Below are 15,458 nucleotides of genomic sequence, written 5' to 3'. Positions count from 1 at the left end.
AAAAGCTGTGCAAATTAAATTGAGAAGCAGCTGCTTGTAGAAGATGAGTATCTTCGTATTGAACTTTGGAAGGTACATTTAGGAGGCTGTATTAAAACTTAGTATCAAAAATCTCCAACTAGAATCTTGGTTTTTTTTTTTGTAAAGAATAGTGATTGTGGAGATATGTAACTTCTGTTTATACAAATTTGTTCTATACAACACATCTTAAATCATTGGTAGAGTATAGAAAAGAAGCCCTACAGAACTTCTTTTGAAAACAAGTGGAATATGCTCATTTAAATGAGATATTTATGAGATATAAATGCTTAATATATACCAAAGTACATGTTTATGCACAGAGATATGCTTTTTTGTAGAAGAATATTTCGTAAAGGGATGGTAGTGATTTAGGCCAAGCTATTGCCAGTTCTGGATAGGGTGTGGAAGGGCAGAGATGGTATGAGGTGCTCCATTGCTCCCTCACAGGAGTATGTTGTACCTCCATTGCGTTTGTGGGGAGGCAGACAGAAGATACACTTTTCATATACTAACAGGAAGAAACTTATTTTTTACATGTAACATTGTATTGAATTAAGGCGTTTTGCTAAAATGTGGGAGTGTTTATACTGTAATAAAACCAGTGATGAGCTCTACTCCCTACAAGCAGCAAGAAGTTTGGCAGAACGTTTGAGTATCTCAGTTTGTTCTCTGGCAGCTAGCATGGTGTTGTATTTGTACTGTGTTACTAAAAGACAGGGTTGTAACTCATCTTTAAATTTTCTTTGACTCTTCCACTAGTTACAGTGCTATGACCAGATAATTTTGTGGATGTGGTGAACCTTGGTAAAATCTGTAAAGGCAAAGCAATGCTGTTGTCACATGCAAGTGTGTATTTGGGATATACATTATTCTCATTGTTTAAACATTTCATGTTTTAAAGGAAATATACCACTTAGCATCTCAAACCCAAGTGATTTAACAGTAAAAACTTGTTTTTAAATATGCAGGTGAAAAGAGTTGTCAAGTGTGATGCTGTGGATCAGTCAGTGTTGTGGTTTATGTTAGATTTACTGAGAAATTTCTTAGAAACCATTAACTCACTTTATAACTAGTTTGTTACTGTTTGTTTTTTTTTTTTTTCTATTATCCAGTTATTAGCCTGGACTATTTTGGGGGAAAATGCTAAATAAACAGTGTGTCTACCATTTTTGTACGTTGCAAGATCACTGTTGTCTTTTGTAAAGACTTTAATGTATTTATGTTTTTGACCTTGCTACTAAAATTTTGATACCTTGCTTTTTTGGAATTTCTGTCATGTATATATTAACATGAAATGTAGTAATTCTGGAGTGTGGTAAATTCCAGCATTGTAGGTCTAAGGACCACTGATCAGAAAAGTGCTTATTTTGGAAACGTGGGAAATTAGGGTTATATGTAGCTTTTGATTAGTATAAGCATCAGCTTTAGTATTTCTCTAATCTGTAGATAGCCAGTTAATAACAGGTTAATAAAATCATGCTGTTTAAGTGTGTCTAAAACCCTGGTGGGTCTTACTGCTCTGGTCCCAGTTGATTTATTTTCTTTTTTTTTTTTAATTGACACAAAACAAAGGGAAGGGAGAAGGGATCAGCTAAACAGTGGTAGAAGACTGGGGGGAAAAAAGCACAGCAGGTCTGTGCTGAACCCCTGGTATTTAAGGAGATTGGAAAATTGCTGTACGTGAGTAATGAAAGAGCCAAGGGCAGAAATGTTTCTACCATCATTGTGAGTAATCTTGAGTACAGGGAGTAGATTTCTGTGATTCTGTTAGAGGTTTTAGTCTTCACCAGTTGATACATTCACTGTTACACCTTAATGACTGGGAAGATCATTAGGTGCTGAATTAGCATAGTTTCTAAGAGTTAAACGCAGAATATTTCAGCACAGTTACATCTAAAGTCTCTAGTTGTATCTCATGTTGTCTGGGAGCTCGTAGGCTCAAAGTGGTAGTTACAAACCTCTGCATTTGTAAGGCTGTGTTCTTGCATATTTTAAGGTGACAGAAGGTACCAATCTTAACCTTCTGTCTGCCGCAATTTGCTCCCACCTAGTGACTTATGACGGGGTAACAAATAGTTACTGGAATTTTGGTAATGCATTATTTTGGGGACAAAACATTTTGAGTTTTGGAGTAGTTTGTCTCAGTTGATTTGAGTCATGCATGCTGTGTTTGAGTTTGTCAATAATTGATGGTTTGTGACAATGAGAGTTGGATCTTTTACAAAGCGTTTGTTACCTAAGAAGAAGAAAATGTGTGTTCTGCTGCAAGGCTGCCTTAATGGCAATTAAGAGTTTCAGGAGATTACAAAGATGTTTGTCAAAGGCAGACTTGAGGCTGAAGCCTTCACCATTGTGTTGTATTTGATTCCTGGACACTGAGGCCCAGATTCATGCTGTCTCATTTTATGCCATTCAGAGCTGAAGATTTGAACCTGTTACTCTTGAATTCATTTATAGCCAGTGAAGAAGACTACAGCTGGATGTGCTTCTGGATGGCCTAATCTAGTTCAAGATGTCCCTGCTCATTGCAGGGGGTTGGATGAGATGACCTTCGAAGGTCCCTTCCAACCCAAACTATTATATAATTTTGTTCAACATCTTCATCGCTGACATGGACATTGGGATTGAGTGCACCCTCAGCAAGTTTGCCGATGACACCAAGTTGTGTGGTTTGGTTGATACCCTGGACAGAAGGAATGCCATCCAGAGGGACATTGACACGCTTGTGAGGTGGGCTGATGCCAGCCTCATGAAGTTCAACCAAGCCAAGTGCAAGGTCTTACACAAACATAAACACAGGCTGGGCAGAGACTGGATTGAGAGCAGCCCTGAGCAGAAGGACTTGGTGTTGGTGGATGAGAAACTTAACATGAGCCAGCTTCAGTGTGTGCTCGCAGCCCAGAAATCCAACCATATTCGAAGGAAGTGATCCTGCCCCTCTACTCTGCTCTCGTGAGACCTCACCTGGAGTATTGTGTGCAGTTCTGGCATCCTCAACATGCTCCAGGACTGGAGCACCTCCTGTATGAAGATAGGCTGAGAAAGTTGGGGCTGTTCAGCCTGGAGAAGAGAAGGCTGCGTGGAGACTTCATAGCAGCCTTCCAGTATCTGAAGGAGGCCTGTGAGGATGCGGGGGATGGACTTTTCATTAGGGACTGTAGTGATAGGACGAGGGGTAATGGCTTAAAACTTAAACAGGGGAAGTTTAGATTGGATATAAAGAAGAAGTTCTTTACTGTGAGGGTAGTGAGGCACTGGAATGGGTTGCCCAGGGAGGTTGTGAATGCTCCATCCCTGGCAGTGTTCAAGGCCAGACTGGACAGAGCCTTGGATGGCATGGTTTAGTGTGAGGTGTCCCTGCCCATGGCAGGGGGGTTGGAACTTGATGCTCTTAAGGTCCTTTCCAACCCTAACTTTTCTATGATTCTATAATTCTATACTAATAGGTGTAACTGTAACAATGCAGTGTCTGACTGATTTTGTGTTGTAGGTACTTCATAGCTATATGCCTAGAGCTCATTGTTGCTGTGACTACTTGTATAATTTTATTCCTCCTTTTCCACCCTCCTGCCCCATCATGAAATTATCTGTCTGCCTCAGCTTTATAAGTCATTTTGAAATCTTTATGTATGTTTCATGTCAGATGAGAAGCGTTGTGGAGCCCCACATGAGAGCCAGCAGAACAAAAAGGTGATGGTAACCCAGCCCTTGGTCCAGACAGGCAGAGCAATCCCAGTAGCTTTGAAAAGCCTAACTTAAGTTAAGCATGTGAGCTGCTGAATTCCAAAAATGCATTTTCTCCCTACTTCTATAATGTACTTTCCTTCAAACACATTTCTTCTAGCATCTGTAACATTTACAAGGCACCTTGATATCTGTAAATGGTGAGGATAATATAGGATCAAAAGGTTGATAGCAGTAACCTAATTTTATCTGCTGTTTTAGGTGGGTCCATATTGTTTGTGCCCTCTATGTTCCAGGAGTGGCATTTGGAGATATCGACAAACTGCGGCCAGTAACGCTTACAGAAATGAATTATTCAAAGTATGGTGCCAAGGTAAATTTAGAAGAGATGTTCTGCCAACAAGTAGCTTTATTTTACATTTTGACATAGAATAGAATAACATACATCTTCTCAACTTTTTCTTGTTTATAGCAATCGCAGTAATGTTCAGGACTAAAAATGGGATGAAGTTTTTTTTATGGTTGTTACATCATTGAGCATGCCATTGCTCTTCCCTGCCTTTTTCTTTCTATTTTCCTTACCACTGTTCTTCATAATTTCTGTCACTGTTTTTCCCCTAATTTCCCTCATTTTTTTACACAGGTGGTAATTACTTTCTTTTTTTAAAGTCAGTTAGAGGCAGATTGCCAAAATGTGGATGGAAATTGAAGAGGATTTATGGGATGCGAAAAAGAGAAATGGAAGATTAGGTTGATTAAGAAAGTGACAGATGTACATTCAGTAAGAATTGCTGTAGGGTCTATATAATCATGGTCTAGAGTGCATGTAAAAAGGTTGCTGCAAACCAGGATTTAAAAAAAATCCACAACAACATGGGGCCCTCAATTTGAACAAAAAATGGCTCTAAAATTAAAATGGGTTTACATGTAAATGTTTTGAATCCACATAGAAAGTGATTGTGCACAATGCAGAAAACCATTGCAATGGACAGAGGGTAGTGCTTCACAGTTTCAGTCATCCAGAGCACAGCTCTTTATTTGTTTGTCCTCTGAACTTGTTGCAACTGAACATTTGCTGAGCAGCCATGTTGGTTTATGATACCATACTTACGTAGTTAATTGTGTATGAATTGCCTGGGAGGGATTTAGTTGTTGCTCTGAAGGGAAATACAAGACATGGAAGTTCATATAAAAAATCATCCAACATGCTGTTTAGGTTGTTTAAGCACTTTTCCATTGCTTGTTGAACGTGAAATCAATAGTGGAGGTTGGGAAGGGGTTGAAATTTCAAGTAGTGTCAACTGTCGACAGCATAATTGGTTTCTGTACCATACAAGAGTAAACAGACCTGATCTGGTTTTATATAAGATGTAAATTGTTAAATATTAGACAAAATGTGCCTGAAATACTTACTGTGGTATTTTCCACCCTTCTGTAAAAGGAATGCAGTTTTTGCGAAGATCCTCGTTTTGCCAGAACTGGTGTGTGCATTAGTTGTGATGCTGGGATGTGCAGAGCTTATTTCCATGTGACCTGCGCTCAGAAGGAAGGCCTCCTCTCAGAAGCAGCAGCAGAAGAGGTACCTATGGAAAGGATAGAGTAAAAAAGTTATATCAAAAGCTTGTGAAGGCAACCTGTTGTTGTGCCTTTGTTGCTCACTAACCATGAGCAAAGCTTTTGTAAATTGGCACCAAGTTATAGGCTGAGTTAACAGGACAGTCCAGGGAGGGCTCTTTGCTCACCAGGTTATCCAACTCTGAGCAACTTTTGAAATGGTCTGGAAAAAGGGATAGAGAAAGTTAACGTGGAAGTTCACTTAATAGGCTATCAGTCGATATAGATGTGAATTCTATAGATGTGAAATTCTTGAATTTCACCTATTTTGACGTACTTACCCACCTGTTTATGTAGTACAGTAATTTCAGTTTCATACCAAATAGGACTGTCTTCAGAAATTAACTACATTGCTAATGCCATTTTTTCATGCATGTTTTTCAATGTTCTTCAAACTGCAGTACAGGTATATGGCTTTCCTTGTGGTAACATTAATCTTAGCAATCAGAATGAAATGCAAACATTTATTACCTACTGATTGACTTCTAACACCTGTTCTTACCAGTTTTCTCCCTGTAATACCATTAAAGCGATTCAGATTTGAAGCTCCTACTTCCAAATTCATTTTTATGGTATAAGTACTTTCAGGTTGACAAATTTCATCCTGATATGTGTCATTTGAATTAAGTCTGTTGTGTTCATAGCTGCACAATTTTAACTTCTTGTTGCCTTAGGAAGTACCACAGGTAGCAAACAAAACAAACATTACTTGTGCTATTGACACTGACACTTTTGTTTCTGAAAACAGTGGACCGTGAAGTGGTTCTTAAAGGATTCACAAAGTACTTCCTTCTGTGAGACTGAGAATAGGAAGATAGCACAATTACCTCATTGTTGGTCCTGATAAATTATGTACAATGTTGATTCTTCAAATACTCTATGTGAATTTCTTCTAGGCATATGCATCACTTGCCTTTCCACCTTAGTATTTTGTTCCGTGTTTTGGTTACATGTTTTCAATGAAGGCTTCACACTGTCTTATTTTAACATGCTGCTAATTTTTGGAAGTTGTCACACTGAAAATCTAAATCAAAATACGTTTGTAGGGAAAGCCTGTATGGGTTTCATTGGTTCATGTGTTATATATGGAGTAAAGGAAAATATAATAAGCATTATTTATTAATATTTTATTACTTTATGAAGACCGCTTTTTCTTCTTAGTTTGTAGATTTATGATGACATTTTTACACTTTGAAAATATACTGTCAATGAAATACACCTCTCAAACCACAGTTACTTGTGGCTCAGATAGTTCAAGTCTGCTTGCAAGGTTTACAGGTGCTACAAGTTATTACAAGCTTACAGCCATGATAATGTGCAGATCTGATGGAGAATGAAGAAATAGAGAAAACTTCTGAAAGATAATAAATCATGTGGGAGTATAGCCATGAAAAACGTTTGGAAATTGTTTGAGAAACCCAAATGTATTGCCTTTGTGTTCTGCAGAATTGTTAACCTCTTGTAAGTTAACAGTGCATGTTACATGTTAAAGGGATTTGTACTTAGGAATTTTTTTGCCTTTTTTTTTTCTGGGAATGAGAAAATAGTAGAGAGACTGAACAGTAGATAGTTAAATAGTTAATGGATTTAAAAACGTTTAGAGTTGCACAATGAAAACAGTAAAAAACCACTTTATATGGTAAATTACATTAACATGATAAAATTGATTTAGAAAGATGTGTATTAGTTGTTTTTAAAACTGTGTCTGTTTGAATGTGTGAACTGACTGCCAGAATGTTTATGCTTTAAGAGACTTTTAGCAATGTATGTCTTACTTTATTTTTGTTCCTTCCCCTTTGTTTTCTCTGAAACAGGATATAGCTGACCCTTTTTTTGCTTATTGTAAACAGCATGCGGACAGGTTAGACAGGAAATGGAAGCGGAAGAACTACTTGGCATTACAATCTTACTGTAAAATGTCCTTGCAGGAAAGAGAAAAACAGCTCTCGCCGGAAGCTCAGGTATTGTACTCATGACACAGGTGCAGCTGTGTTAATCATCCATGTTAAACAAAAAAGAAACAAAGAGGATGGGACATTTTTATTGTAGTAGGAAATAAAATCTGAAATATGTTGATAATGCTTGGTCATTTAACAAAGCAGTAAATGATTTGTATGTTTTGGTCTCTAAGAACAAGTCTCAATAAAATAATTATCAAAAAGGGGTATCTATACTTGTCTGAATTGAAAAATCTTATTTTGGTTGATTTTTGTGGCAAAAAACTGGTAATGACATTTTCATTGTAGTTCATAGATTTTCTTTAACATTCTCAAGGTTCTTGAGACAAAAAGACAGCCAGACAAAAATTACACATATTTCTGTATCCAAGTTCAATAAAAATCCACTTTTTTTCCTTAGTAATATCTTGAATTTGGCAGAAGAGTTTAGCTTGCCTAAAGTTTTTTCTTGTTAGATATTTGTTGACTTTTTGTAGGCCTAAGTAGAATTCTGTGTGCTGGGTTTTTTCATAGTAAAGATTTACCAAGAAAAAATTATGGTAGAGAAACTGAGTCTGTGCTGCTGAGTGGAAGTTAACCGAAAATCTTAGGCAATGGCTGTATTCCTGTCTAGTGGCAGATCCACATAAAAGTGTTAGCTACTACATAAGCTCAACTGATAAATGTCCTCTTGTTGTAAACATTTAAATCCTTCTGGTGGAATTTGTGCACTTTCATGCGTTTTAATGTGTGTATTTCTGATTCTGAGGAATTTCTGGCACACTTTGCTTTCACTGCTTAGGCTGAACTGCATTCTGTGGAAAAAATTATAGATGGGTAGAAAAGCAGCTTGCTACTCGAGTGAATCCTGACTAATTTGTTGTAGAAAGTAGCAGATGCTGCATATAATGAAAGGGAGTTAAGAGAGAGAAATAACTGTTGCGTTTTGTTTTGTTTCCTTTTTTTCTTTTTTTTTCTTTATCCTTGAAGGGGGAAGGGTAGCGTAGTGATCAGAAAATAATTCTTCATATAATCAAATTTTTAATTTAAAAAAATCATACCTTTTCTGCCTAGTTCTCCAAAGATCCTTGAGCAGAAGGGAATATTAATTTAAAATGACCTGTGCAGGTGAGAGAATGAATGCGAGCAAACTATTGTAGAAGAATTTTGGATAAAGTATTTCTGTGGGGTATTGAGCTTTGTGTAGCTTGATTTAAAACTGGTTACATAATTTTTTGCTGAAGACACCACCTCTCAATTAGGTGAAATGCACCAATGTAGTAGAGACATCACAATAATAAAAATATTACCCAGCGTAATGGTAAGTGCTGGTTGTGCAAAATCAGTTTGAATCCAACAGGGTTTATTAGCTCTGTTTTCAGGCGTTTGTTATATGGCACTGAGAATGATGATAAGTTCCCAGCCTTTTCCCTCTTTCCTCCTCTTTTCCTCCAAATATAGCCACTGCAGGTTTTTTAATCTAACTAACTTGGATTAAATATTTTGAAACTGAAAGTTTAGTATTGTGTGTGTGCATGAGTTTACATGGATGGAAACAAATTGGATGCCTGATAAGTCCATTTCCATGTCCAGTTGTATGTATGGGATTATATGAAGTAATTGTCTTTGAGTGGTTTCTGTGCCTTTTTGGAAATGTAGAGCTGTAAGGGGTACTTATTTACTAAAAATGTCGGACTGGGGAGTACACACAAAGTATGTAGAAATTCACCCTGACCATACGTTGTCTACATGAGGAAATTAATATCCCACCAATAAATTCAGCCATCTTTGCTAAATAAAGATTTTGTCTGAGAAATAAGAATTGAGACAGCTTAGTCTGGAGAAGAACAGTAAGAAGTAAATATATATATATTTATATATATTCATACATATATATATTTAGATTGATGGCTTGGCTTTGTGAGTGAAGATTTGGGAACGGCTTTAACCACGCTTACTACAAGCTGTCGGCTCTTCCTATAATTGTGAAGCAGAATTCGCCAAGTGTTGGATTGTTCACCCACTAATAATATTTAGATAATATATATGTATATACACGTATACAGTGTGTGTGTGTGTATGTGCATGTATATGCAAAAGCTCACTTCTGGGATAGACTGTAGGTTTAAGTAAGGTTTGCGAACATTGAGTTAACATAGGCAAGTACGCAGTTTTACAAGTAATATATCTGGTATTTTGAAAGTGGAGTTCTGAGGTACAGTTTTGAAGGAGAAAAAAAAAAAGAGTATTTGGTACTTTGTAGCCCAGGCAGGAATAACTGAGCCAATGATATCGCAAGTCATGTGGCCTGAAAAGAAAGTAAATCCCTCTAAAGAGTATAATATACAAAACTACGTAGGGCTGTTGATTGTTGGAAGATGTTCTATCTTGAAATACATTATGTCCTTGAGTAAAGCATGTACTTGAAAATAGCTTAAATCCAAGTAACTTGAGTTCAGTATTCCATTTAGACATTAGTCACTTTAATCTGTCCTCTATTTCTGGAGTAAGGCTCTGTATGACAACTTAAATGACCGCAAGGATTTCAGAACTGAGCATGTATTGAGTAAAGAAGTGCCTTAGCTAAGGAAGCTATAAACCATCCTTGTCCCTTCCAGTGGCAAATGAAATGAGATGGTGGCTGTAGGTGGGTCTGTTGCTTGCTGTTGTGGGTCAAAGAAAAAAACCCTTGGGGTCAGAGCTGGCCTGCAAGCCACATTTGCCATGTTTCTTGGTCCTTAATGTTCAAGACCTACTAAGGTAACATGTGTCAAACTGTCTGTGGTATTATGTTCACGATTCTGTTTGTAATCAGAAATGTGGCTTAACCATAGCATGTATATACACACACTTTTTAGTGTTTGTCTCGGGAGTATCTCATACCATATGGTCAAGCAGTCAGATTAGTTTAGTTTCTTCTTTCTGCAGGCAAGAAAACAACTTCTAACTGATAGTCAGCTGGAGTTTTGCCTCTGAAGGCTTGTATGTTGATGTCATTTTCTGCCAGAATTGCCACTGCCTAGAGTTCCCACAAGACAGTGTTTTCCAGCTGTCAGTAACAACTTGATCTTCTGTGGTGGATCTCCCAGATGGTCACAAATATACAGATGTCATCAGCAATATAGATTGTGAGCTGCTTTTGCCTACTTCACTTCTGTTTGGTCTGTGGTTTTGGCACATTATAATCAACTAGTTTAACATTTATAATGAGATATGGCATTGAGAAAGGAGTTCCTACAAAAGGATGTCAAATAGGGCAGAAATGCCCTTCTTCAGCTTTTATTGCTCACATAGATACCAATTTAAAGTGTATCTAAATGTGGTTTTGATAGGTCAGCCAAGGCTTTTCCCTGTAGTGAGTTTTCACAGTCCCATCAAATTATCATTATTAGATGGGATTGTCTGAAAGCCAGCAGTCATTTGTGTTACTTTCATTGGTGGGAAAATCTCATCAAGAAACCTGTGTCTAGCTCCAAAACCTCTCGAAAGAATAATTTTATTTGTACATGCATTTTGAAGTAAAGTCTAATGTCTGTCAGTGGCTGTTTCTTGAAACATACAGTTCTGGAATGAAAATGGCATTGATTAGATTTTGTGGCTTTTAAAATGAAAATAAAATGCAGATGTGATCCAAAATGTTACAATTCAAAAGCAGTTTTGAATTGTTTCCTTATGTTTTTAATTTATGGAATTCTTTATTGCAGGCGCGCATCAATGCCAGGCTACAGCAGTATCGTGCCAAAGCAGAGCTGGCCCGCACTACCAGGCCTCAGGCCTGGGTGCCCAGGGAGAAACTACCACGACCACTTACTAGCAGTGCTTCAGCTATACGTAAGCTTATGCGCAAAGCCGAATTAATGGGAATTAGCACAGACATTTTTCCAGTTGATACTTCAGATACTAGTTCCAGTGTTGATGGAAGAAGAAAACATAAACAACCAGCTCTCACTGCTGATTTTGTGAATTACTACCTTGGTAAGAATGAAAATTTTGTATTTTCCTCACTGAAGAATAATCACTTTGCTGTATTTGTACTGTACTAATTCATTGCTTTTTTTCCTTCTATTTCCTTGTTGTTAATAGGTTAATATGAGTTATTACTTCCATTTTAGGTTAGGTAAATTATTGCGTAGTATCTCTACACAAAGTTATTTTTTAAAAAAGACATTTAGGAAAAGAAGAGAATCTTTCAAATGTAAACAGGAGGCTGAACTGTTTTTGCTAAGAAAGGAGTGGAAGCTTAGTTACCTTTTGGAATAATTTAAATAACACTATGAAGCAAAATGTTATGACTGTTCATTCTACTCAGTCTGTGTAACTATAGGCTGTAGTTTTGTGTTTTTGTGTTGTTACAGTTTCATGTTTTTCATTGCTTCACTTTCTTTAGTACTTAAAACTTGAAAATATATCTAAGGATAGGGAATAATTCAGTTTTCTTTTAAATAGAGAGAAATATGCGCATGATTCAAATCCAGGAGAATATGGCTGAACAGAAGAATATCAAGGATAAATTAGAAAATGAGCAAGAAAAGCTTCATGTGGAGTATAATAAGGTGAAGAAAAAGGGATTATAAACCATTATACTGTTTTAATATTGCTGTTGTTAACTTCGGCATTTTGCTTTCCAGACAAAGTGACTTTAGAAAGAAAGATACAAACTATGCTTTCTTTGAAAGTAGTACTTTAAAATATGATCTTCTTGTAAAAATATTCTGTGGTCCTTACCTCCTATACAAGTAGAATCAATTTCTTAAAGTGTCACATGTTGGCTGGGTACAAGTTCTTTTAACTGACCCCACTGAGAGCTGCAGTAATAAACTGTGCATGGACAGACAGATCTTTCTCATGAGTGAACTGTATCTTAAGGCACTTCTTGTTTTCATTCTTTGTATGCATTTCATTTGAGACTTTTGAGACAACAGAGATTGATTTGTTTTGCTTATGTGTAGTTATAGGTTATTTTTGAACCTGCTCAGTTCTCTGCTTGATAAGTGGGAATCCTGGATTGTCAAGAGTGCTGTTCATTTATTTACGTCAACTCCAACTTATGCTATATTTAATGACTTGGATATTTTTGCAGGCTGAAATAATTCACACAACCATCATGTCCTCTGCGTGTTTTGCTTAAGTATACGCATTGCTCCCCCAAAATGTTGCTAATATATTTTTTTATTAACTCGTCATAATCGTTAAAAAGGCATTTTGTGTTTTCATTGAATTTTTACTAAATGATTATCTGTTTATTTTAATCTTTGAATATTTTGAAATAGAACATAGAAACACTGTATCTGACAGATGATATGCTGCTGTTCTTGCTCAATTCAGCAACCTACTGAGTGATGGTTAGTGATGACAGAAAATAGTATTTCTGTTAATTGTTAAACTGTTGAGTGTGTGTTTTAAGTGAGAATACACTGAGATGAAGCAGCAGGTCCTTGTGAACTGCCCAATGATGATAAAGGGGAAGGAGATCATGCATGAGACTTTTAGCTAACTTAACAGGTTGTATATGCTGGATGGTAACTAAAAGTTGCTTCCAGAAGTAAAAAAGGGTTCTGCTTGAACCCTTCTATGAATTATATCTCTTTCTGTGAGAGTTAGTGTTCCTTGGTATGTATATATAGAGAGAGCTGGAATTCAGTTATACGGTTGCTTGTTACAATCTTGCTGCTCAAGTAATATGGGCAACACGTACAAGATGTTGCTGTATTTTAGGTTTGCTTTCTAATCGACTTTATGAAACCTAATTTTCATGCTGAAATGCTCCAGATCTTTACAAAACAGGTGGCTGTCCAGGTTTTCATCTTAGTTCTTTCAAATCGCTGAAAGATTGCGCTGGTCTCAGCTATGCTGAAATGAGTTCCATTGTTTTTTTAATCCCACAATAAAGTAATGCACCCCAGATAAGTAAGAGGTTGAATAAATTTTATTAAATAACTCCTAATGGTATTTCATTTCTGTTGATATTTTTTCCTTTAATTTTTCAGCTGTGTGAGTCCTTGGAAGAGCTACAAAATATGAATGGAAAACTGCGAAATGAAGGGCAAGGCATTTGGGCACTGCTGGGTAGAATTGTTGGACAGGTTGGTGTTTAGGATTTTTTTTTTCCATCCCTCTTTATAGTTCATACACAGACCTGGTTTTCTAAGAATAGCTCTTTTTGTTTCTGTCTGTCACATCTATGGCCAAATAAATTGATTTGATCAGGCTTTAGTTCGGGGATGATGTTTCCCAATTGAAATATCTGGACTTCTGCAAACCACCTACTGGGGACCTGTAGCTTAATTTTGTTGTTGTAAAAGCGATCTTGTTTGCAGAATTCTTTCATTTGGTATAACTGATTGATCTGTCATTTGTGATGAACCTTGATGTGAAGCATCAGTTAATCCTACCATTTTTGTCTATACATTGTCTTTAGTTATTGCAGGCTTCAAATGATATAATAACTTTTAATGGCTTTTATAAGATACAAATCTTTAAAACTTTAGTGTGTGTATGGTGGTTTTTACATGAATAGAGCAGAATATTTTTATGATGACTATAAATATCCAGGGGACAATGTGGATTACTTCCTGTTGTCAGCAGTTATCTTTGTTCTCATTGATGTGGGGAAAAAAAATATAGATTCTTGCAGTATTTTGGTATGTTTTATTTCAAAATTATTAAATGGACATTTTAGATATCAGATATTAAAATTATTTCCAATTATGATTTTAAGGAAGATTGAAGAAGCTTTTCATTGTGGAAACGCAGGTATATAATTAGGTCACAGTTTTGTCATGCCCTTTGGTACTGCCTAATTTGTGCTGCTCTTGAGAAAATGAAGCTTACCCTTTCTTTATGCAGTCGTAAGGTATGCTAGCTTATTCTAGTTCTGTTCACGCTCCTGGCTTTTCTACTTGTGAAGAAGGATTCTCACATAACATATCTCTTGAGTCAAGATTATTTTTTCCCTCCTTTTTAAGATGGCTTTGAGAAAGTATTCAGAAATATATCCTGCTGCAAATGTTACTAAATTAAAAAAAAAAAAAGTTGAATAGGATTCATTTACACAGCTTGCATGACATTTTTTTTCCAGTTGGTTGAACAGATGCAGACCCACGGGGCTGCTGAGAAATGACTTTGATAGATGGTTGCTGTCTGAGAAGCTAGTATACTGCAGATTAGTAGAAGCCCAAAGAGAATCTCGTCTGCTTTGTGTAGGGCTTGGTCCAATAAGATAATTTTTCTCATTAACCTATCGAGCACCAGGGTAGCAAGGATGTTGGGGAAAATAAACTGCCTCAGTATTCTTCTGTCATTTCATGAATTTGCCTTTGTTTGTTTCAGCTTCCCAGTAAAATGCATCCTTGTCCATCAGTCTATTTAAATCTTGAATTAAAAATTTAAAAGCTAGTATTTCAGTGTGGGTTTTATTTATTGAATTGAGAAAATAAGTATATTACTTTATATTTCAAAATCATATTGAGGTAAACATCTGTAGTTCCTCTTGTCTGTAAAACAGCTAGCTAAGGAATTTCCTACTCATAATTTGATTCTTATTCTTTGTGAACTGAGATTGTATTCTTTTAAAAGTCTCAGGACTCATGCATACTGCATTTGTTCAAATCCAACAGAAACTGAACATACCGGCAATTTTACGTGCTCCTAAGGAAAGGAAACCAAGTAAAAAGGAAGGAGGAACACAAAAGTCATCTACACTTCCAGCCGTACTTTATAGGCAAGTAACAAAGTCTTGACAGAATAGGTACAATATCTAGTCAGTCATAGTTTCACAAAAGTGCTGAGAAAATTGTTTGCTGCGGTTTATATTAACAGAATGCATCAGTGGTCTATATGTTTTACTTATTTCTGAAGGCTAAGTTGAAGAGTAGTCAGATCTTCACCTTAGCACACAGCAGTAAGGTCTGCATGTTTTTTTTTTTCTGATATGACAGCAGCGCTTTAAGGACAAAGGAACTTTACAGCTGGGTCCTTTGTTTCTGTTGATGTGAAAACTTACAATTGGTCATCTTGTCTTTTGAATGCAATCATCTGTGTTGATTTTGCAGACAGTGCTCTTGAGATTTAGTCACAGTGGCTGGGTGCATAAAACACCTGTCATATTAGTAGTTTTACTTTTTACTCATGGGTTGTGACATACTCTGAGATATCTTATGGTTTAAATTTCCCTACTTGTATTTCTAGTATTTCCCACGAAAA

The 15,458-nt window shown here is 36.5% G+C and overlaps 1 protein-coding gene across 6 annotated transcripts in view; it reads left to right on the top strand.

Moving 5' to 3' along the window:
• Nucleotides 1-15,458, top strand: part of PHF14 (PHD finger protein 14) — a 162,135-nt gene that overhangs the window by 29,399 nt on the left and 117,278 nt on the right. For all 6 annotated transcript variants that reach the window (XM_061469264.1, XM_061469263.1, XM_061469266.1 and 3 more), the window contains 7 exons: nt 3,967-4,078; nt 5,147-5,284; nt 7,134-7,280; nt 10,961-11,231; nt 11,703-11,809; nt 13,244-13,339; nt 14,873-14,968. In XM_061469264.1, coding sequence (XP_061325248.1) covers nt 3,967-4,078; nt 5,147-5,284; nt 7,134-7,280; nt 10,961-11,231; nt 11,703-11,809; nt 13,244-13,339; nt 14,873-14,968 — 967 coding nt within the window. The remainder of the gene's footprint in view (nt 1-3,966; nt 4,079-5,146; nt 5,285-7,133; nt 7,281-10,960; nt 11,232-11,702; nt 11,810-13,243; nt 13,340-14,872; nt 14,969-15,458) is intronic.

This window comes from Pezoporus flaviventris, unplaced genomic scaffold (genome assembly GCF_033815535.1).
Source record: "Pezoporus flaviventris isolate CSIRO_AGI_PZ_B2104156 unplaced genomic scaffold, CSIRO_AGI_Pfla_v1 ptg000055l, whole genome shotgun sequence".
NCBI classification, from domain to species: Eukaryota; Metazoa; Chordata; class Aves; order Psittaciformes; family Psittacidae; genus Pezoporus; species Pezoporus flaviventris.
Note: the sequence above shows the minus strand (reverse complement) of the source record. Positions and strands in the feature narration are given on the sequence as shown.